General features: G+C 36.9%; 1 protein-coding gene and 1 long non-coding RNA gene across 3 annotated transcripts; both read right to left on the reverse strand.

Annotated features, from left to right (window-relative positions):
• Positions 1–3255: 3255 nt before the first annotated feature.
• Positions 3256–5469, reverse strand: LOC131299429 (uncharacterized). 2 transcript variants are annotated; one of them, XR_009190769.1, is made up of 4 exons: positions 5278–5469; positions 4217–4269; positions 4064–4112; positions 3256–3591 (listed from the first exon to the last, which is right to left on the reverse strand). It is a non-coding gene; the product is annotated as an uncharacterized LOC131299429 (long non-coding RNA). The 2 variants fall into 2 exon arrangements; XR_009190768.1 differs by having other exon boundaries at positions 3257–3588.
• Positions 5470–14764: 9295 nt separating this feature from the next.
• LOC131299436 (uncharacterized) lies at positions 14765–17333 on the reverse strand. The gene is made up of 5 exons (XM_058324988.1): positions 17128–17333; positions 16940–16989; positions 16351–16432; positions 15768–15826; positions 14765–15434 (listed from the first exon to the last, which is right to left on the reverse strand). Exons 1-5 carry the CDS (start codon positions 17186–17188, stop codon positions 15252–15254), a joined length of 435 nt encoding a protein of 144 aa, XP_058180971.1. The 5' UTR covers positions 17189–17333; the 3' UTR covers positions 14765–15251.
• Between the last annotated feature and the right edge of the window lie 7129 nt (positions 17334–24462).

Here is a 24462-nt window from a genome sequence, read left to right on the forward strand (position 1 = left end):
AGAGAATCGAACGCAAGAATTTATAGTGGTTCGGTTCGCAACTTTACAGCCTAGTCCACTCTCCAAGTGTTCAACTCGGGATTTGCTGCACTATCTCCAATAGTTATAATCTTCTAGCTTCGCGGGTGCTAGACAACCTTTACCACGAGCAATCTATCCCCAATCGCTCCAACTATTTTTGACTCTGGTGTTAGTCACACCTAATCCAACTAGTTTTGACTCCGGTTCTAGTAACACCTAACTCTCAAGTGATTTTCTCTCCAAAATCACTCACAAAAAGATTTAACTCTCACAAGAGTATGAATAATGATGTACAATTCCTTTTACCATAAAGATCAAAATAAGAACTCTCTCATACAAGTGTATAGATATCAAGATGACGTGTAGTTGTATGTCTGATAGATTTTCAAGTGATGCTCACAACAATTTTCTTCAAAAGTTCTCTGTGTGTTGCTTCCTCTTGCTTCTCTTTTTATTCTTCAAAGAATATGACTGTTGGAGAATTTTTACCGTTAGACACAAAAGGCTCCTCCCTTGCCATTCTTGATTTCTTCAATCTTCCTCCATAATTGGCTTCAAATCAGAGATATATATTCCATATTCCATTTAGCCCTTTGAACCATAAAGAAAAGATTTGTCCTTAAATCTTTCCTTTTCTTATTTTAACTCTTGACAATTGGAGATGGGTTCCCTTGTTGCCTTATCTTCAAGAGCTTGAATCCATGGCTATGATGCCAGAGAAATAGCCGAACATGTCTAGGTTAGGAAGAGAAGAAAATAATCCTGTACAACAAGTACATATATAGCTTAGCCATAAGATATTTCACCAAAGCAACTTTGAATTTTAGAGGACATATTAAGTAAACCCTCCAGGATAAATATAGTGATAAGAACCAAGCCAATAATTAAAGAGCTTTGTCAGTTAATCAAAATAAAGTTAATTAAGCATGTGTTTGTTATCGTCAAAATCAACAAGGTATATATTCTATAGAAACCTTTGGGCTAACAAGAACATTTGCTCAAAAACATTTTCGTCCATCATCATACGTAGTAAATATTTTTGACTCCGTAGATCGTAGCATGCACCTTCGATAATACGGTCTTGCTATTGTCAGCCCACTGGGCTGACGATAAACAAGCTAGAAGACAAGAAAAACACTTATTTTTGTGCACTTTTTACACCATTTAATATACATTCACACACTCACTATTGTCAGCCCATTGGGCTGATTTTAGAATTTTCCAATGACAAAAGCCCATGTTTTCACGGATTTTAGGCAGGTCATTCTCCTCATATATATACCAACTAAACTATCATTTAGCGGAAACAACTTGACTATTACCATTAGTTTGTAGCCTGTTTTAGTTTAGCAAAAATGCATGAACCCTTTGTTAGTACTGCACTGAGACAAGTTCATTACATTGACATAATCCACAAAATCTTATTTGTTTTATCCCATAACGAAATAGGTGGGTTTGATGGGTATATTCCCTTGAATGAAGCAAACCCTAAGTCCCATATGACCACTTGGCCAACCCCTAGGTTGAATTCACTACGGTCTTTCCTTTTTGTTTTAGCACAATGCAACAGCTGAGGTCGAGATGGGGTGTAATATTAAGAAGTGTTAACCGTCCGAATTTATGGATTTGATTCAGATTATGTTAATTAACCATTTTAAGGAAAAAAGAAGATATATTTATTTCCTCTCCTTCAAACATTGTTCAATTAGAAGAAGCAGTAATACAACAACAACAACAACAACAGAACCCATTTAGCCCCCCTTCATTGGAGGTATGGGCGAGAAGAAGTGCGGACAAGACTTTCCATCATCAATGCTATTCGATCCGAGCTCTCTTATTGAGTTCATGAACATTCATGACACTGCGCCTTGAAGTGCACTCAAACCTCCACGCTTTTTTATTAGCACGAGATTTTGAGTATCGTGTGTCTACAAATATTTTTCCATCAACACATATCTTCCAAGTAATTTATATTCCACCAATATGATAACTTATCAATGTGCAGATCATCCATGAAAAAAGCTCAGCTTGATCTGATAACCATCGTCACATGTGTGTGTATATATATATATTATCGTAGTCGTGTATGATCTTGCTTTTTAAACATGCAATTAAATCATTTAAATTGGACAAGTGCTTGAACCCATGTGTTTCACCACACCCTCCAGTCCAAAGTTTACTGAAATAGGCAAAAGTCAACCTCATATATATTGATATATCATCATGGGTATTTTACATCCTGGGCTTGGCTTAATAGAATTTTCATTGCGATCTCAAAATTTTTGTAACCCCACCTAGGTCAAACCATCCAGAAAATGACACCTGTCAAAATATTTCTCTTGGTTTAACATCAGAAACTAATAGTAATGAAATTAAGCTAATGAGGAAGATGGGTCGTTATGAAATCGTGTATGATCTTGCAAAAAGACCGGAAAATGACATTTTTTTCTCATATAGACGGTCTTTTTTCTCGTCGAACATTTTCAACTTTGGTTTGGTTTTTCATATTTTTTCAATTCCTCCCATCGAGAAGGAAATTATGATTTTAAATTTTGACTTAAATCTGGTAAAATTCAAGAGAATATAATCGAAAAGATCATGTTGAAAAGTCAAAAAATAGTTAGGTCAAAGGCCCCAAAAAATGCTCACAAGGCCATTAGAATTCTATAATGGGCCTGGGTTTTGGGATCATTGGACCAGGGTGTGTTAGAAAGTTGGTCCAACGTACTTTTTTTTATGTTTGAATTAATCCAACCTATGATGGATCCAATAGCGACGTGGCAGTACTGAATTCCAAATTTTTTTTATTTTTTTTCAACGGTGTAAACTCCTACTTAAAAAAAAGACCAAGTAACTAAGACGGCGGGAATTCTTCCCACAGACTATACCCTAAATCAACTAAACATTTTCCTGCATAAACAAAAAACAACCCAACCAGAAAAAATCCAGCTGGGAGAAAAACTCACGGAAAGAAACCGGAGAGAAAACCTCCACAAAAGAGAGAAGAAAAAGTAAAAGATTGCAAACCAACGAGAAAACATTTTCTTGCATAAACAAAAAACAACCCAAACGGAAAAAATCTAGTCGGGAGAAAAACTCACAGAAAGAAACCGGAGAGAAAACCTCCACAAAAGAGAGAAGAAAAAGTAAAGGATCGCAAACCAACGAGAAAATGAAAAAAGAAGAAGCATCGCCATCATCATCCAATTCCTAAAAATTAAACCGGACAAATTTTGAGCATTTTTCTCAGTTCAATAACATTTTCAGAAGGCAAAATTTGTTGCCGTACAAATCTGAAGTACAAAATATGTTTCCCATACAAAATCAAGAACAATACATTTGTGGTGCATTTACTGCTCTTATTTCCATTTCCTACCTTTTTTCTCCAAAACTCAATATATTTTCTTCAAAAACATTTTCATCACTGGCAGTTGTTTCCAAGAGTCAATTAGTTGTGGATTGGAGGTGTTGCATGCGCAGGAGCGTAATCTATCACATCTACGTATGGATCCCTTCCACCCACCAAACTTCTTCGGCTTTTCGCGTTCTCTGCAATTCCATTGTTCTCTGCTATAATATAAATATAGAAAATCCAATAATTAGTTTGATTTAGGCAACTAGATTTTAGCACATAATCTGTCTAGAAATAACATGAGCAGTGGTTGTGCTGTGCACGACTAACTGTGCGCAACTACTAATTGTGCGCAACACGTGCGTTGTACACCCATTATCGGAACTATCACTTTGGACTTGAAATTCAACATAACAATCATTTTCAAATTAATATGCACTCCCATGCTCGTGCAAGTTTGTTACTCTATGTGTGTGACCTTTTATTTTTATTTTTATATAGTGAATATGTGTTTACAATAGGGAGGAGAGGTAACACACAAAAAAGCAAGAAAGAAGAAGCATAGTACACACACAGCAGAAATTTAAGATAATTAATATGTCTATCTAGGAAAAATTAAAAAATTAAAAACATGAGAGCGGGGACTTTTGAATGATATATGGAGTATGTGACAAAATTAATGTAATGTACCTGAAACCCCTTCGTAGGCGCTTTTGCTGGTCAGAACACCCTCCTTTACCTGAATTCAATAACAATATTTTTTTTAATTTAGAAGATTTATTATTTTAGAAAACAATCTTGTGCACAAGTTCAAATGGGTTTGAAAAAGTTGGAGAGACCCACGTGGATGATTTGATCATTCTGAACTGGAAGAATCCCTTGTCCCAATTGAACCCCTACATAGAAACAACACAGCATAAATTTAAGATCAACTTCACCCATTGGTAACAAATGACTTTGTAAAAGCCATTTTTTTTTTTGGCTTACTAGAATGGGAAAAAGCCCAAAAAAAAAAAAAAATTAGCAATATAGTTGCACCGGTTTGGCCGGCCATATTGATACCATATGAAATCACGACCTTTGAACTAAACTTATCTCATTGTTCAATGCAAATCAAATACCGTGATAATGATGTGGGAGAATTTGGTACCAAAGATGGCATGCATTGTCATTTTTGGGGATCATTGAATGGCAAGGTTGGACTTAGATTGTGATAAAAAGTTAAATTTGCTACTCCATATGACTTGGGTGGACTCTAAAAGGGATAGAAATGTTGGCAAACCTTGAGCAATGCAAAAGTGTAAATGCAAAAGAAGCAGGGAGGCCACAAGTGAAGAAGGCCTCATTGTCAATACAATTAGAAGCAAATTTTTGAGAGAAGATTTGTTTGGTTTACTTCAAGTCATGAGCCCTTTTATGCTTGATGCATGTGCATACGTATATGGTTGATTTCCTTGGGCATAACCTTATTAAAAAAATTCCTTTATAAAGATTAGGCAAAGAAAAAAAACTTGTTAAAATTTTTTTATGGGTTATTTCTCTTAATTTTTCTTCCAAAAAAGAGAAAAGAGAAATAGATTTTCCTGGCATTAATTACCTTGGAATTACCACAACGATGCTATGCTTTACTGACGAATTTATGCATGGTCGCATTGTTCTCATACGACTACTAAGGGCGCTGCATGATCGCATTGTTCTTATATGAGTGCTAATTAAGGGCGCTTTAAAGACATGTCTAGAAAGATGAAAAAGTACGTAAATTGACGCTTCTCTTGAATGTCGAGAACAAAATGGGAAAAAGAAAATTTTCTTGCCGTGAATATATCGACAACTGTTGTTCTTGTTCTTTACTTCTTTATACGTGCTATATTTTCGTGCGATTGCCCTACATGTAGGTTTCTTACCATCCTCTACTTCTACGGCAGGTGGTTTGTGGCTGGGATTAGTAGGTGGTTTGTGGTGGTCGGCTGGTGAGAAGTGGTGAGAGCCACCACAGCAAGGAGCACCACTAGGAGAAACTTGATGGACATTTTGTTTGGGGCTAGAAGAGCGGGTGCAAAACTAGGAGAAATATGTGCGCTTTGTTTTGTTTGGTTCTCTCCGAAATATTCTCTCCAAAAATTTTGACGGTGTGGTCTTTTTATAGTGGATATGGGCTAATATATCCTCGCCACATGGTAGTATATTTCTGAGTGAATTCTGTTTTTCCTCTTATAATGGAAGGCTGTGGAAAACCTCCAAAGTATGGTCGATGTTGTTTGCATCATGGCTGGGTGTTCCGTTCAATGAGGAGAATGTCCTATTGGTACCCCACGTTTTTAAGCACACAAAAATACACGGACATAAGTCTCCTAGGGCGCTAAACTATGAAGATGTAGGGTGTCCCGATAGACTTCACCAAGATTTAATTACCTTAATTTGAACTGTTCTGCTTGTAAAGTCTGGATAGTAATGATTATATAATCTTGATAGATTTGTGCTACATTCTAGCTACCCTTGAAATTGTACAGACCATTTGTTTTTTAAAGCAAAAATTTCAAGACCATTTGTTTTTTAAAGCAAATGTCAGTTGAGCAATAAACCAATCATATCCGAATCAATTTAGTTTTTCTCTTGGACGATTTTCTTCGTGGACTATACAAACTAAAAAGTTCAATCACTAACCAACTCGGGCTAGCTCAAGGCTCTTGCATTTCACTAGGAGGGCAGGAGTTCGAGTCTCTCCACCTGTATGTTTGCGTTTTTCCCTTAAAGGACTTTTCATTTCTCTCTTTGTTTCTACCCTATATATAAGGGCTTATTTTTTGTATTGGTTGAGTTGTTGGGCTTGATTGTCTCGTGAACTCTCACGCACAATCGATATAGCGTCCCGTATTTGTATTCTGTACTTCATATCTGATGTAAAAATGATTTCTTCTAGATCTATGGATTGAAAAAAATAATAATTTCAATCATGCATGTAGTGATGGAATCTAGATAACAAAAGCTAACACCCTCTGATCTACTCTTTGCAATGGATCTACATCTTCCCAATGGCATATCAATCTGATTTGTACTTTTACAAGTTTTAAGAAAAAATTTTACACTCTGCATGACTTTGAATAAATTTTTCTATTTATCTTTTTTCACTTATTACATCAATTTTTTTTTCTCAAAACCAAACAAAATGGACTTTGTGTTTGGAAAATGTGGACGGGAAGAGCAAGGAAGAGAAAATACGGGAGAGGAAGTAGTAGAGTAAATAGAAGGAAAACGTTGAGAAGAGGGATCACGTAAAAGAGAAGGGAAAATTTTCCTTTCCTCCACCCAAACAAGGAATCAAAGAAACCCACACTTACCGTAATGCCAATCAATGTGCCAACCATCTTGCTTACTTGGGAGTCGAACAAAACGACGAGCTGATTATTGCAGTGACTATCCCCATCTTCCTACGGGAGTTCTTGATTAAAGATAGCCTTCTTCTTTGGCAGGTTTTAGATTAGTGCTCTTTGGACTTATCTCGGGCTATTCTATCCTTTATCTTTATTATGACGCTACTGTGGACCTTGCTTTTTTAGTTAATTGAATTTCTGACGTACCAAAAAAAAGGAATCAAAGAAACAGGACAAAATTTTGTTAAAATTTCCTCTTTCCTTCCCGTTTCTTTCTATTTTCTCTTCAATGTACTGAATGTAGTAGCCTGAACCAGCCAAAGGACTATTTTCTTAGGGGACAATTCGCTATTCGATCACTGCAGCAGTATTCTAACCCTAGTCACATAATTCTTCAAAATGGCTTTCACTCCCACTCTAAATTCTCGATCTTCTCTCTCAATCCACTCATCGATGAACTTTAATTGTTTGAAAGGGTTTTGAAAGATGCTTTTGGGTTATCCAAGTGGCTTGGATTTGAATACACTCAGTACTACAAAATAAAGCAACCCACTGGTGTGCAACAAAACCCGTAATTAGACAATTCACTAATGTTTATCTTTTTTCTTGGAAATGCGAGTGTCCCGGACCAGTTTGCGCGCACCTCAAAATAATTCATACAGTCCCTCCCTCAGCCGTTTCGAACGCACACATACGCGTGGGGTAAGGTGACCCAAGCTAGTGTTGCAGGCAAAAAAAAAACAGAGGAATTTGAGACCTTAGAGCGAAGCAAACCCCTAAAATCCCATACAACCACTTGACTAATCTCTTGAAGTAGACTTGAACCTCCACACTCTTTAGCACGAGATTTTGAGTATCGGATGCCAAAGAGCCAACAACACGCCCTCAGTCCAAAGAGCACTGAAATAGACAAAAGTCACCTCATATTGATATCACATCTTCAGCCTGGCTTAATAGGATTTTCATTACGATCTAAAATTTTTGTAACCCCACCTATAGTAGCTAGGTCCAACCATCCGGAAAATGACACCTGTCAAAATATTTCTCTTGGTTTAACATAATGAACTAACAGCAAACACAACACATAACCAATTTCTAGCCGTCTATTGCTGTAATAAATGGCCAGGATTCGCTCAAACTCTTCCCCCATAAAAGTTAACTTTTCCTTGGAAAAGTTTTTATAAAATCTAGACCGTCCAAATACATCTGGACGGTCAGAATCACGCACACAACCAATACAACGGTTGTATAAGTAGCATTTTTGATGAAATTAAGCTAATGAGGTAGAGGGTTCTTTATAAAATCGTGTATGATCTTGCAAAAAGATCGGAACACACATTCTTCCTCTTATAGATGATCTTTTTTGGTCTTTTTTGTTGTCCGAACATTTTCAACTTTGGTATGTACTTTTATACTTTTTCGATTCCTCTAATTCCGAAGAAAATTATGATGTAAAAATTCAACTTAAATCTGGTAAATTTAAGAGAAAATAACCGAAAAAATCGTGTTGAAAAGTCGCAAAAGTAGTTAGGTTGAAGGCCCCAAAAAAAGCTCACAAGCCCATAAGAATTCTATAATGGGCCTGGGTTTGGGATCATTGGACCAGGGTTGGATCCATGAGCAACGTGGGACTACTGCATTCCTAAAAATTAAACAAAAAACCTTATGCAATTTTTCAAAAAAAAAAATCATATGCATTTTTCTTCCCAAACTACTTGGGAGATAATTTCAAAATTATATTTTTGCACCATAAATTACGAGGTTTTAATTTGCATCAATTAGGGTTCGTTATGATTTACATCCCATAAATTATAATCACTAATATGTCTTTGAGTTTGATGCAGGAAGGTGTGTTGAAAAAGGAAAAACGTGCAACAATGACAATCACAATCACGAACAAGCATAAATTAGAAATACTTCCTCTACAAACGCATGATAATGAGAAACATCTCAATTTTTATTAATCAAAACAAAAACAACCCCCTTCGCTAATGGCTTCAATCTTACTCTAGAGTTAAAAAGGTTATAAAAATATTAGAAAGCAATCCTAATTCTTGTAAAAAAATGAAAACATAAAATATAGGATTCCTCACAAAATACTAAAAAAATACTAAAACTAAAGCAGTAAATAAAATACTAATAAACTACTAATTTTTTTTTCGAAAACTCAAAAAAAATAGTAGTTTATTAGTGTTTTATGTACTGCTTTGGTTTTTGCATTTTATATTCATTTACGGATGGTGAACTGGAATTGATGAATGTTCATGAGCGTAATCTATCGTAACTTCTACATACGAATCCCTTTCTCCCACCAAACTTCTTCTGTTTTCCACATTTTCTTCGATTCCATTGTTCTCTGCTACAATATAAGTAAAGAAAATTCAATAATTAGTTCAATTTAGTCGACTAAATTTTAGCACATAATCGGTCTGAAAATGAAGAGAGCAGTGATTGTGCACTTGTTATTGGATCTATTGCCCTTTCAAATGAATATATTTTCACTCTCATGCTAATGCAAATTTGTTACTCTACATGTGTGACCTTTTTTTTTTTAGTGAATTATATAGTGAATATATGTTTACACTAGGTGGGAGAGGTAACACACGAAAACGAAAAAAAGAAAGAAAAAAAGAAGCGACTGTACACGAACACAAAAAAGCTACAGTAAAAGTCGAATAGGGGATGGTGCTGTGGTGTCCGCAGCATTGTGTTGTGCATCTCTGAGCCGTCAGATCGTCCATCCAACGGCTTAGATCTTATCTCGATAATGAACAACTCTCGATCGTTAGTTGTCGAGATAAGATCCGAGCCGTCGAACGCACAATCCAACGGCTCGGAGGTGTGCACCTCACTGGATAGCACCAACCCATAGTCCGTAAAAGTCAAACTTGAACATTAAAAAATCACTTTTATATATATATATATATATATACACACACACACACACAGTGCCCTTCTAATGCGGGCGCCGGCATTCAAGCAAGTTGCGGACCACACCATTTCTTCCCTTTCCCGATTGAATTTTGATGATCCGAGCCGTTCAATGTGTTCAGAACGTGATTTTAAGAGTACCCACCAGAAATTGGAAAAAAAAAAAGACCGGGAAGGGCTTGATTTGAGCAGTTTTTATTTAAACCGTTCAATAAAAAATAAACAAAAACTGCTCAGATGAAGCCCTTTCCGGTCTTTTTTTTTGCTGATTTCACGCGAGTATCCTTAAAATCATGTTCTGAACACATTGAGCGATTCGGATCATCAAAATTCAATTGGGAAAGGCAAAGTCCGCAACTTGCTTGAATGCGGGTGCCCGCATTAGAAGGCACTGTATATATATATATATATATATATATATATATTGGCACTCCAAAAATTGATACAGGCACTCCAAAATCAGTGTAATTCCAAAGTCATTTTCTTTTATTTTTTGGAGTGCCTGCATCAGTTTTTAGAGTGCCAATATCATTTTCCATATATATTCTAAGTGAATTTCTATAAGGTAATTAATATCTATTTATACTATATACGTAGTACTATATTAACATAGTTACGTAAAATAAAAGGAAACTCTCTGCTTTGCTCTCTGTCCTACAAGGAATTTCCTTCAATTTTCATCTTCTTATTCATTATTCTATATTTTTACCTAAAATATATAGTTTATTTTGTTTGAAAAGAAAACTGAGTTCGATCAATAACATGACATATATATATATACTTTATTTTGCAAGAAAACTAAGTTTTTTTTTTTTGATTGGCAAATTTTTTTTTATTAATCAGTGAACTGAAGTTACAAAGATTAAAAGGAAATGGGGAAAAATAGGCATTACAACTAACGACCTACATTCCCAACCAGAAAGTCTATTCACACAGACTATTAGTGTACAGATTTTGTTATGAGGCCTTTCATGGGTTCCACACAAATGATCTGAGCCGTACATTAAATGTAAAAAAAATTTTAAAAAGTTTTCGCGAAAAATCATCTTAATCCAATATGTATAGATGTTCGATCCAATCGTCTAACTTTTAATTCAGATTTCAGAATAATGAAAAGTTAGATGATTGGATCGAGCATTGAGCTAAATTTTTCTCGGTGACGCTCGATTTTTTTTTTCATTTTATGAACGGCTCGGATTATTTGTGTGGGACCCGTGGTAGGCCCCACAACGAAATCTGTGCACAAATTATATGTGTGTGTAGCAAGGTTCCATCCCAACTATGTTGGCTTCTTTTTTTTTTTTTTTTTCTTTTTTTTAAATTGTTGTGAAAATTTTCTTATTTTTAAGCCAGAAAAGAAAATTTCAAGAGTCACCTACTAATTCACCTGACCACACGAAAAGGTTCTCACTAATATTTTTTCAGTCATCGTTTATCGAATGGGCAAGACACTAGTGTGTATCTATGAAAAGGAGAAAAAACTATTAAAAACCTGAGAGGGACTTTTGAATGATATATGAAGCATGTGACAAAATTAATGTACCTGAAACCTCTCCGTTGGTACTACAGCCCTGCTGAACTGGAAGAAACCCTTGTTCCAATCGAACCCCTACATAGAAACATCACAAAAGAAATTTAAGATCCATGATATATGCATTAATCAATAGAATAAGACCTCGTTTGAAAGTTCATCCGTTGGTACAAAAATAACTTTGTCAAAGCTATTTTTGTTTGCTTACTACAATGTAAAAAAGCCAAAAATAGCAATACAATTGTACCGGTTTGGCCATATCGGTACCATATGAAATTACGACCTCTAAACTAAACTTATCTCGTTTTTCAACACAAATCAAACGACGTGAATGACGTGGGAGAATTTGGCACCGAAGATGACATCATTATTTTTTCGGGATCATTGAATGGCAAGGTTGAAAATTTAAAAAGGGATAGAAAATTTGGCAAACCTTGAGCAATGCAAAAGAGTAGATGCAAAAGAAGCAGGGAGGCCACGAACGAAGAAGACCTCATTGTCTCAATACAATAGGAACACAAATTATTGAGAAAAGACTTATTTGGTTTACTTCAATTGATGATCCTTTTTATGCTTGACGCATGTTTCTTTGGGCATAACGTACGTTATTAAAGAAAGTAATAAAAAAAATTTGACCGGTTTTGGTATCTCAATAAATTGACGAAATCTTTATGGGTGATTTCCCTTAAAAAAATAGAAATAGATTTTCCTGGCATTTTACAACCCTGTAATTGCCACAACGAATTTTTTTTCGATAGGCTAGAAATTTTTTATTAGTAGCCTTACCGACAAATCTATACTATATACTACTAGTATTTACGATGAGAATAAATTTTTTATACTGCCAGTGTAAACATTTGTTTTCTACAAATCAATTGTATTGCGTCACATCGTCATATTTTATTAATTAGGACCACTGTTTTGACACATGTTGCAATGCAATTGATTTGGAGGAAACAAATGTTTACACCGACGTTATAAAGAATTTATTCTCATTTACTATTACCTAAAATAAATGAAGCTCTCTCCTTAACTCACTTCTCATATGGGATGTGGGTAGGGGGTACTATGCTTCATGGCACAGTAGAGCTCTTGCATCGGGGGAATCCAACCCTTGTGGGTAGGGGGTACTGTGCTTCATGGCACAATAGAGCTCTTGCGTCGGGAAAATCCAATCAAGGGTTGGATGAAAAAAGAAAATAAAAAATGATGGCCTGGTCAAAGCCCACCAACACCCCAAGGGCCAGGCCCCAAAAAATAAACCTAGAAACCACATGGGCATGACCCAGAAAAGAACCAATACAAACTCTAAGCCCAAATCTCTTCCAATCACCAGTAAAAGCACGCACCGCCGCCGCCACCACAACACACCTCCTCCACCATCCCAATCCACCACCAAAAACCACCTATACCCCAGCCCCTCCATCAACACCAGCCGCCTCCACCTGCCCAAACCACCACCAGCCACTTCCACCCCAACATCACCATCGCAACCAACAGCCACCACCACCACCCACCAAACAGACGGCAAGCGAGTAATCTGATGCGGACGCGAACCCTGCAAGCTACTAGAACCCGAGAATAAATGACTAAAATGACTAAAGCCCATATTTTCATGGATTTTAGGCAAGTCATTCTCCTCATATACATCAACTAAAATAATATTTAGCGGAAAGAACTTAACTATTGCCATTAGCTTGTAGTCCATTTTAGTTTAGCAGAAATCCACCCTCCGTTAGCACTGCAATGAAATAAGTTCATTACACAGAAATAATCCACAAAATCTTGGCATTTGTTTTATTCCAGAACGAAATAGGTGGGTCTGATGCTTCCAAAACCCTTGTGTGTTCTGAATGATCTTTTCTCTGTTTAAAGAACGAAAGACGAGAAATAGGACAGGACAGGACATCTCAAACCAAAGTCACATCCATCTAAACTAAAAGTGTTCTTGAACAAATTTTATGTTTGGCCAAATGATGAGGTACCCCTTTGCCGGTGAGTTCAGCACGTACAATTATTAACTTAAAATTGTCTTTGCTAATTTTCCAATGATTTTTAGCCAAAAATGTTTCAAGGCAAAATTAGGGGTGGGCATCGTGTTATGTCATCTCATCTTCGTGTCAGAATTCTCTCAGCCCTAACCCGACCTGTTTAACTTTTCGTGTTATCGTATCGTGTCATATTCGTATTCCATATCAGAAATATGCCGACCCCAACTCCGCTAATTTCGGGTCGTGTTATCGTGTCCTTTCATAAATTCTCTTATCGCGTCATCTCGTGTTTGTATCAAAATTCTCTCAACCCTAACCCAACCTGTTTACGTTTTCGTGTTATCATCTCGTGTCATATTCGTATTCTATGTCAAAAATAGCTGACACTAATCCGCTAACTTCATGTCTGAATCATGTCGTATTGTCGTGTAGCGTCAAAAATTCCCACCCTTGCTACAATACCATCGATGCACATTGAATACCCTTAATTCACGGTCCACCACATTCCTAGCTTATTGGGCCACTGCACATTTGACCCAACAGAAGACATGTGAGCCCACATCCGATAGTTACTACAGACTCATAAATCATGTAAACGATAATTGAGACATGGTGGGCCAATTCGATATGCTCTGGTGGGCCACTTCATGAAAGTTGCAGAAAATAACAAACAAAAAAAAGGCCTTGCCAATGTAATGCGGAGCCCGCAGAAACGTAAATCGGGCGACAGCCAAGTAGTAGGCGCTCTATACTCTTTGCTCCAGACGAGGGTTCAAACCCCGTCGGGTCCCTCCCTTGCCCCAAAAGTAGTAGTATACACACTTGCTTTAACAGGGAAAAAATAAAAATGTAATGCAGCCCACCTAATTCATTGATTATAAAGGTCTTTGTAGTTTCAGATCATGTGCAATTTTCATAAATATTTTATGGTTCCCAACTTAGATAATGATGTGGAATTTTTTTGGGACAGTGGGCATTTGTCGCCTCTCATTTTTGCTAACAATTAATTTGTACTTGTATGTTCAATCAAACTCTTACGGTCATGGACTGTCATTTCATGTGATACTTGCTACAACTATTGGCCTATTTGCTAGGTAGGATTTTAATTAGTTTAACAGTAACAAAGATATGATAGTATTTTATTTTAGTTTTTTTTTTTGGGCTACACTAGCTGCACTAGATATGAGTGGAATAGTATCGAAAATGAAGAAGAAAAATCAAATTATGCAATCGTATAATCGTGTATTTTTCGAACCCAAATGGTTAATTTGCTTGAATTCTCTGAAATGATAGTGCAACCGCCTCTACTTGATCGATGGAGTTTGAAAGTTTTTTAACGTGGAAGCAAAAAGCTAAATGTCAACACATATATATCCAGCGTAATTATTTTCATAATTCTCTCCCTAATGAACCTATTTTCATTCTCGATGTACCTTTTATCTAGTTTTTATAAAAAAAAAATTCTGATAAAAAAAAGAAAAAAAAGAAGAGGCCCAAGCTAACGAAGAGATATTGAGAGTGCACTAAACACACTTAGTACTTGCCAAAAAGGAAGCATTAACATATGTTTTTTTCGAAAGGCAAATTTTTTTTATTAATTTCTGAAATTGATACAAAGATTAATAGAAGCAAGGAATGAAGACATCAAATCCTTAGCCCGAGATCTAAGTGATCTACAACACTAAGAGTAATCCTATGCCTGTCCGAGACCCAGTTCCCAAGTTTGGCAAGAAACCAAACACGGGAACATATGTTATTATGATACTTTGCATGTAACAACAACATCATATAGGTTACAAGGTATATATAGTGATTAATAAAGCCCAGTAAGCACTCCTTAGTGCTTAATTATGACTTAATCATGAAATAATATATATATAATCTAACAATAATTGTACAATAGACTACTAATGTACAAAATATATCTAACCCTAAAAAAACTGCAGCTTTTCTGTAATGCTGTCCATCTTATATCCCCATCAATATTCATCTTTCCTAAGCCTCGATCTCTATACTTTATTTTCTTCATGTTTCCTTCCCTTCCCAAAAATACTTCAGTTGTGTATTGGAGGCTTTCTCCTTGCTGGAGAATAATCCATCTCATCTATGTTTAAAGTGTCCGGATACCGTTCATGGGTCGCCTCCCGGTGATTGGAATCCGGCGATGAGTCAACGGAAAAACTTTCGTGTTTTCCTCCAATTTCGTCGGTACTCGATTTGCCTCCATTCGTTTCATTCTGTATACATAAAGAATAGAGTCATATAAAGGAAGTGGGGATCGTAGTACTGGGACACACGGATTTTTTGTATCCAAATATCTGTGTCTTTCTGTTCCGATGCATTGGTAGTCACACATTTCAGATCGAACTCGCGAACTTGAAATGTAGCTATATGATTCTCAATGCATTTAGACAGAAGGACAATAGTATTTGAGAACATAAGATCTCGTCCCTAGAAATGCATGCAAGTTGGCTTAAGACATCCTGTATTACCCACAAATGATCTCATCTCTATAGTGGTGATCATGTGGGGTCCTAGTAGTGTAGCTTTATCTTTTATGGAAAACCAACCTTGGAAATGGTGGTGGGATTAGTAGACGTTGCCTTGGCAATAAGTTTTCTATTTTTTCCTGCAATAGTAGAAAAAAAAGCCCATTTAACACATGATATGAAATTCCTATCACATGTTTCTTGAATTAACTTCTATTTGGAAGACGGAAAAGGAAATTCAAACTTCGGCATCCTACTAATATTCATGTTAGTTAAGACGATACAAAATTGCCTTGTCAAAACACATGGTCGTGGGCTTAGCCCTGCTGGTCGTGCAACCTCCTTTTAAAGGAAGATTTTAGGTTCGATTCCAATGGACAAGATATCACCCTTAGTTGTAACTCTAAACATCCATTAATATGTTAATGCTATCTCTGGGGGAAAAAAAATTACATGGTCATGGCTTTAAGTGTTTTGAAGCTCAATTGGGGCTCTTCTAAGGAAAACTAAATGGTCAAGCGAGAGAGAGAGAGAGAGAGAGAGAGAGAGAGGGGTTAATGGTGCTTGGGGTTGTGAGTCCTAGGTCCATAGTAGTCTTCATGAATTGTTGGTAACAAGTGGTGGGTTTCCTTGGTTATCCTTGAATTTCTTCTCCTCATTGTACCTGATGAACATTGCCCTTTTTTGCATTGAATATCCTCCCCATCAATAGCTCCATTACTTGCTTTATTCACAGTTCTACCCTCCTGCACATTAACAAACACATATCACCATCAATAGAATCGTGAACTTTACAGCCATATGTCTGCCGATACGTACTAAGTTGGATACAAAGATGGGATCAGGGGGGTCTAGTAGCGGCGACCGCCACGACAAGAATTTTAAAAAATGCAATTATTATATGTAAAAAAAAAATTTATGCCCAACTTATATAGTTTCGCCACCACTAAATTTTTTTAGTATATATTTTGCCACTGCTAGGGTAAAATCCTGGTTCCGTCCTTGGTTGGATAATCATTGATCTGTCTTTAAATATTACTGTAGAAGATCAAAAGAAAACCCACTATGTGTTCGGCAATATTTGTAACACTAATTAAAAATAAGTGGTAGATACCCATTATATTCAAAACAAAGCTTATAATATCAGAGACCAAAAAAAAACAACCTGGAGTTTCTTTATTTTGATCAACAAAGAAATATTTCCCATACTATTAAAAATGATACAAAAGAGAAATCTTGGAGAGAAAACCAACCTGGATTTTATGATCCTTAACTGGTAGAAACTCTTTCTTGAGGCGTATAGCTGAAAAATAGCAAGGGAAAATCAGTACCCAACAACAACAACAACAACAACAACAACAAAAAGAGAGGAAAAAGTAATGCCCAAAGTGAACAAGTACATAGGTTCATGAGAGAGATATTCATATGGTACTGGGCATACCTTGGACCTCAGAAATGATAGTGGACAGAAGTAAAACTGACAGTAGAAAATAAGGCTTCATTATGGAGAAACTGAGGATGTTTCAAGAGTCTAGAAATTAAGGTAAGGAACAAAATGTGGGTTTTTTCTCCTATTTTGTTTCTCTCTATCTCTTTCTTGATCTATTGAAGAACTTGGGTGGATATGGGTTACAGCTTCTGAATGGGTTGATAACATGGGGATGTCTTGTTATATATACTATATAGTTGGATACATCGAATTAAAGTCATGTGGGTCCCACAAGAAGTTCTTGAACATGGTACTATTAAATGGGTTATGGGTATTACCTTCTTTGTTTCCCATATAACTCCGTATATTTTATTTCTTCACTTCTGACGTTAATAAAAAAAGAGTGCAAATTCAATAATAAGATTCTTGTTTTGTTTTTGTTTTCTTATAGCTAATTATCATGTATTGGATTGTTAACCACCAATTCATCTAAAAACTTAAACTGTTTAAGAGGGAGACAACTTTATTACTTATACCCTCAACACGTCCCTCACGTGTAGCCAGTCTTTCCTCCATAAGCGGGCTAATGCAAGATCTATTCCTTGCTCTAATACAATATTAGGTTGTTAACCATCAACTCATCTTAAAGTTTAAGCTGTTAGAAAGAGGAGCAACTTTATTACTTATACGTTTAACACCATGCAACCTCCACGAGCGGATCAGTACTAGTCTCCATCGACGCGGTTGTTAATTTTGGCGTGATCTTTTGTACTTGTTCTTGGTTATGAATATATGTTTGTGTTCCTAAAAAAAAAAAACCGTCATGCAAACCTAAGTCTTCAATTTTTTTTTTTATTAACTAAGAGGGTGGAAGGGGGCGACCAGTGTAACAACCCCTTTGGGTGTGACCATAGAAGCTCCCTAGCTACCAGCCAGTGGAATGTCCAGTTAGAGCTATAGCTACTATCTACGAAAATAGGCCGTCACCACGGCACCACCGTAGTGCAAGATGGCTTAGATTCAATCCCCATTATCGGTGAGACTCGAACCCGAATTTCGGGGAGGGGGTTGTGTGTGTGTGGTGAGCTAAGTCGAGCCATCCAGCCTGCCACCTTTAGATTAGAAATATCAAAAGAGAGAGCTCCTTGAAATTCGAATGAAATGAAAATAGTGCCAGGGGTAAAACAATAAGAAGGGGACAAAACAGCCCTCCTCACAAAAAGGGGGGTTTGGGGGACTCCATTTTCTTGAAATTGGTAGTCTTCCAAACACGACAGATCATCTGGGAAATGACATGAGAGTGTGAAAAAAAGTGCACCTTTCTTTTGGGCATTTCTAACTGCCCCCACCCCCCATTTGGGGCATGGTGTCTCCCTTCGAGGGTACCCTAAAAGATCCAACTTGAGGTTGTCCTATTGACCACACCTTCTTTCCCATCAAGAAAATGAATATATGGTTCTTTGTCTCATCTTCATCCAATCATCAATCTTTCAATTGTCCAATTTTGATGTGCCAATTCTCTGTTTAGATAAATTAATTACTATCAAAATTGATGTGCCAATTGCAAAAACACTAGCTAAGAGTTATATATTAAATCTTCATATGTGCAGGTATAGTAGCTGCACCATATTTGAATATCCCATCCATTTTGGACATTCTTATCCTACCCTTTGGGGTGTTTTAACCAGACTCAGAAGGCTATGCATGCGTTGTCCCATGATTTTAACCTATCAGTTGGACCACACACAAAGTTTACTACTGTTTGACAAGTGACTGAATAATTAACTATCTTCCTCAATTTGTAAATCAAAATGGCTCTGTTTGATTTGGGTGCTGAGCATCTCCCTGCAAAGCAGCGTTCGATCCGACCGTTCATTTCGGAACAGATAGTTCGGATTGAATTTGAGCTCATACTAATCTAAAACATCCATTGCTCGGTATTGTCGAGATGAACGGCTGGATTGACCATTTTGTACCCGCTTTGCAAGAAGGTGCTTGACAACATTCCCTATTCGGGTTTTGAGAGAGGTTTTTAAGATAATGAGTGGAGATAAATAGATAGATAGATAGATAAAGAAATATGAGTAATAATTGAAAAGAAAATTTATTAAGAACCCTGCGTAGAGGAGGGGTTGGTTTTAGGAGCCCAAAATGAAGTCAAAAGCTATGTGAACAGATTGCTTGTGCACATACGGATCAATGGGGCCCACTTCGAGGTCTCTACAAACAATTTAAGGGTGACATTCTGAATTGAAACGTTATTGTGGTAAATGCTGTCAAAGGCAATAATGAAATTACATTTTTTTCCCTTTATAAGCTATTTTTTTCTTGATTTATTGATTCCACATGCAGAACACAATACAATTAGGCTCCATTCTGTCAAGGTTTATATTTAATTTTTTAGTACTTATTTTTTGTTTTACGAGATAAGTCATTCTCTCACAATACATCACATTTAATTCAAAAAATAAGGTTCTTATTTGACCTTAGTGGAACGGAGTTAACATTTTCCTTGACCTAGGGCAAAATTTAATTTGGAATTTGCATATGGAGCTCAAATAAAAAAAAAACTTCTAATACTGTTAAAACAATTGCTACATTTGTTACAACGGTATTGCTGACCTCTCTACCCACTAGGCGAAAGATAATACACATATATCAATACACTTTTTATCTATTATCTTACCCCCTTTGGATGAAGGTTAGAATAATCCTTGTTACAATGAGTTGAGAATGAGTTAGGTTCTTCCATGTCATCAGACACGGCAAAGAAGACGGGGTCCACCCGTTGTCTTCTGGTCTTGAATCATTTATTCGATCTTTCGACTAAGGGAGATATATCTTACTTACGATTCCTGCAATATAGTATCTTGATCGAACCTTGTGCATCTAGCCTTAAAAAACTAGAAACGAACCAAAAGGTTCATTGCTCATTTACAATATTCTGACTTTCGAGTTAGCCGGCTTTCTTTCTAGAGCGACCTCCGATCTGTTCATTTTCTTTGTCCGGCCGGGCAGGACTGCAGCTAAGGCTTCGGCATCTGATGTTGTCTCTTCTATCTCTTCTAAATAAGAAAAAGTAGAGAAGGAAAGAACCCCCTTCCTTTCCTATTGGGTCACTCCACGTGTCAAGGGAACAAGAGCAGTTAATGCGACGGTGATGTAGTCACCGTCCTACCTGTACATTTTTCCACCGCTGACGTGGACTTTTTTGTCGTTTAGTTGCTTCGGGAGACAGTCATTCCACGTGGTCTGGCCCTCAGGACTGTGACGTGGGAGGAATTTAGCCACGTGGCGATTGGTGACTGGCTGGTATGTTTCCGTTGTTGGTAACATAAACATATCTAAAGGTCACCGCCGTGTCGGGGTACTGTGATAAACGTTTTGGTTTAGTGAGATAGAGAATAGACCCTTTGGAGTTCCTAATCCTCGGGACTATGACAAATTAACAAACGCACAACGCACGTACGATATGTTTTAGCTAAATAAGTTAAGTTGACTTTTTTTTAGCCAAGTAGTAGTCTTTGGGACTAAGGTTTTTGCAGTATCAAATTTGATTTTTCTTGCCAATAACTCTTGGAGCAATTTTGTCCTAATGTGTAAGTGTGTGAAACGGCTGTAGAAGGAGCTGTAGAGATTAATCTGAAGTGCGCGCAAACTGGCATGAGATACCCTGCATTATACAAAAAACAAAGAAAGTTGCTTGGCTTATTGTTTTATATTTAAGATTATTCTAACCTCCGTCCAAATGATGTAAGATAAAACGGAGAATGTGCATTGATATCCGAAAAATACATGTGTATTGATATTTGTGAAAGTGTATTAATAACTGTGAGATATACATTGATATATGAATTTGTTTGAAATTATGTGCATATTATCCTCTGCCTAATTGGCAGAGATTAGCAAATCCGTTATATTTATTCAAGTTTTTATTTGTTACAACTAGAAGAATTGGAAAAGCAAAAACATTTGACCCATACTCAATTTCTTTTGAATAAAGTCAATAAATCTGGCTTTTTGACGAATGAATATTGTCATATTGTCAATTTTGCCATATGCTTTCTCCAATTTGACAAATAAAATGGCATTTGTCGTATTCGAAATTTTTTGAGTTTATAGGTGTGCATGGGATAGTACGAAGTTGCCATTTCTTTTGTTATTTTTGAGAATTTACAACAATTTTTTTTTATTTTGCAAAAATAGCAACCGATGTAGTTGCTCTTAGCGCTCATTTGGATGCGGAACTAGGCTTTGGGGTATTATGCAAGAAAAGATGATTGGATAGTATGGGGTATTGGTTAATAAGGGATGACCCACATTTATGGAAAAAATATTAAATAGTACTTGGCCAGTTTGGATGAGGTATTAGAAAGGGGAATAAAATAATACTTGATTTGGTGGAAGATTAATTGAGGGTATAAGGAAGGGGGATTGATGTAAAAAGCTATTAAATGACTTTTTGCCCTTATGCATTGTTTTATGACAAAATTTGTTAGTTTAATTATAATCAGAATAAATACGTGTTGCATGGGACAGAAAAAAAGATAAAAGCTGCAAGGTTTGGTTTGGGAGAAAGCTGAGCAAAAAAAATTAGTGTTTCAAATTTCAATTTGTTTGAATGGGTGAGAAGATTTTATTTTTCTGATCATTTAATTCTAAAGGGTCATAATTAAATTTTGAATCTAGGACTCTCATTGATTAGCCCTAAAAAAGTCGTACAACCAAATATCTCTTAGAACTAACCAACGAAAGCTCTAAAGCCAAAAATTAATTATGACCGTCTAGGATAAAATGATCAGAATACAAAAATCTTTCCACCGGTTCAAACAGATTGAAATTTGGAACACTTAATTTTTTAACCATATTTTTTAATATATAAAATGTAGGTTGAAAAATTAAGTGTTCCAATTTCAATCCGTTTGAACCGGTGGAAAGATTTTAGTTTTCTAATCATTTTATCCTAAAGGGTCATAATTAATTTTTGGCTTTAGAGCTCTCATTGGTTAGCCTTAAGAGATATTTGGTTGTACGATTTTCTTAGGGCTAATCAACGAGAGTTTTAGAGTCAAAAATTTAATTATGATCATTTCGGATAAAATGATCAAAAAATTAAAATCTTTCTACCGGTTCAAACGAATTGAAATTTGGAACACTTAATTTTTTTGCTTTTTGAACAATAGACCGAGAAGAGGGCGACAGAAATGTTGTCTGTAGGTGGGGAAGGGTGATTACGAAGGGTACGATCGTTCAAAAGATAGGGGGATTAGGGGAGATTCCACAATGACTTCTCAAACCCTAGTCATCTATAAGCCCTTCAGCCGTTATTAGGCGGGGTTACGGAGAAGGGGGTTTTGAGAAATCCCTCTGTTATTGACTTTCCAAACAACGCCATACAGCCGGGCACAACGCCATACAGCCGGCTCCATAGACTAGAAGGGGGAATTTCACAATCCCTTCACAGTGCAGCATCCAAACGAGCCCTTAGGTATTATACATAGAGGACTTTGAGTTACGAAATAGGAGTAGAATGGAAGTAAAAAAGAAGAAGAAAGGAATGGTCTGCGGTCCCATTATTTACGACTATTCAATTCATGTGCGTATGTCACTCACATAAATGGGAAGGGGACCTTCAACCACCTCATTTTGTATGTCTCGAGGTATAGATGACTCGTACGTGCACAAATAATATCATCACATTTTGCTGTAATTCTTGCGACGTAGTCTCTAGATGTGTCAAATGGGTCAGGCAGCACATGTACAACATAAGCACGGCACATTTAAGAGCGACACGACATGACACGATTGCTATAGGTGAGTCATGCTAGGTTATTTTTTCGAGGTACGGGCATGAGCACAAGCATAGCACGGCATGACACGAGTAAAAATTCGATATAAATATCATCAAGAACTTCAGGATTTATAAATCGTCGGTATAATTCAACTTGCCAACCATTTCCTTCTTAGAAGATGATGAATCAAAACAAGAGTCTTCTTTCTCTTCGACAATGATGATCCAATATGTAGTAGGCTGAAATAACGGCTTGTGCTCACGCCGTGCAGACATCGAGCCTCCCGTGAACGGTCTAAACCTTGTTGACGGTTCGGCTCGGGTTGTCTCGATGTTCGGTGGAGCCTCTCCAAAAGTTAGAAGGAATCATTTGTTGAACGTGCCGACCCTTTGACGATCGGACCTCACGTTCGGCCTTGAATGGACGTAGGTACCCTCACCCACGTGGGAACAATAACCATAGCCGTGATGATGACCGTGATGTCACCCGAGCGGTTACAAGCTTGGATAAGGATGAGAGCACGTGAAGGTGCCAGCTCACCCTATAAATGAATACAAAATCCTAACGTGACGATAGTGTGACGTCAACTGGCGCGTGACAAGCATATGTGCAGTCTTGGAGGCCAAGCTAAGAAGTACCTTATAAATACCCATTATGCCAACCCTAGAGAGGTACAAGGTCTTCAATACTCAAACCCTAATTCTTGGCTTTCATTTTTGAGCAACTGTACTCATTCTTGCACTGGAGGGCCATTCCAAAATTCCTCCGGTGTGGTCTTTTAGTCGTGCTTCCTTGTGCAGGTTAGGTGGAAGCCAGGAGTCACTCTCAATCGAACCATGGTCCAAAAATGAGTGAACCAGATTCATCGGAACCCCACACAATAACACAAAAGCCCAATCCTCTGTGAGAGCTATATATCATCCATTGCAAAACTTGGAAAGTAGTCATAAGTTATAAATTCCGCATTCTCGGATTCCATAGCTCGTTTTATTTTTTAGAAGTTGAACATCTCTCCCAAGGTGCTATCTAGCTCTTCTTACAATACTAACTTTATCTCACTCGTCAAAAAACAAAAAAAAAAAAAAAAACCAAAACGAGGGAAAATGACGTGCACATGACGTGCATATATTTGTACCCATGCAGGGCTAGTACGTGCTTACAGTGCCCGTGCCGCACGCCCAAAATGACAGCCCGTTCTCATCCACTTAGCGTTTGTGCATGTCCACAACAAGTTGTATGTACTTCTAACGTGACATGCATGTTCTGGCCCGACCTAGCTAGTTCGTTTTTCTCGATACAAGCATGAGTTTAGAATTTCTAATCTGTAATTTTTCTTAAACCACAGATGACATGTGCATACACAAACAACTACACCTATACGTACATGTGTGATAGGTGGCTCCCAAATCTTGCTGGATTTAGTTGTAGTGATAGACATTAACTTGTTCGGTTTGGGTTTTGAGAGAGGTTTTAAAATGTAATGAGTGGAGATAGATAAATAAAAAAACATAATTGGGAACTGTGCACGGGGTTATTTCGATTAAAAAGGTGAATA

Source organism: Rhododendron vialii, chromosome 1a (assembly GCF_030253575.1).
Source record: "Rhododendron vialii isolate Sample 1 chromosome 1a, ASM3025357v1".
Classification (NCBI taxonomy): Eukaryota; Viridiplantae; Streptophyta; class Magnoliopsida; order Ericales; family Ericaceae; genus Rhododendron; species Rhododendron vialii.

Excerpts from the sequence above, each read along its gene's own strand:
- LOC131299436 (XM_058324988.1), bottom strand. The coding sequence starts at position 17,188 with ATGAAGCCTTATTTTCTACTGTCAGTTTTACTTCTGTCCACTATCATT. Across the intron at positions 16,990-17,127 it reads TATCATTTCTGAGGTCCAAG|CTATACGCCTCAAGAAAGAG; the intron begins GTATGCCCAGTA and ends GCTATTTTTCAG. Across the intron at positions 15,827-16,350 it reads AAAAGGGCAATGTTCATCAG|GAAAAAATAGAAAACTTATT; the intron begins GTACAATGAGGA and ends CTACTATTGCAG.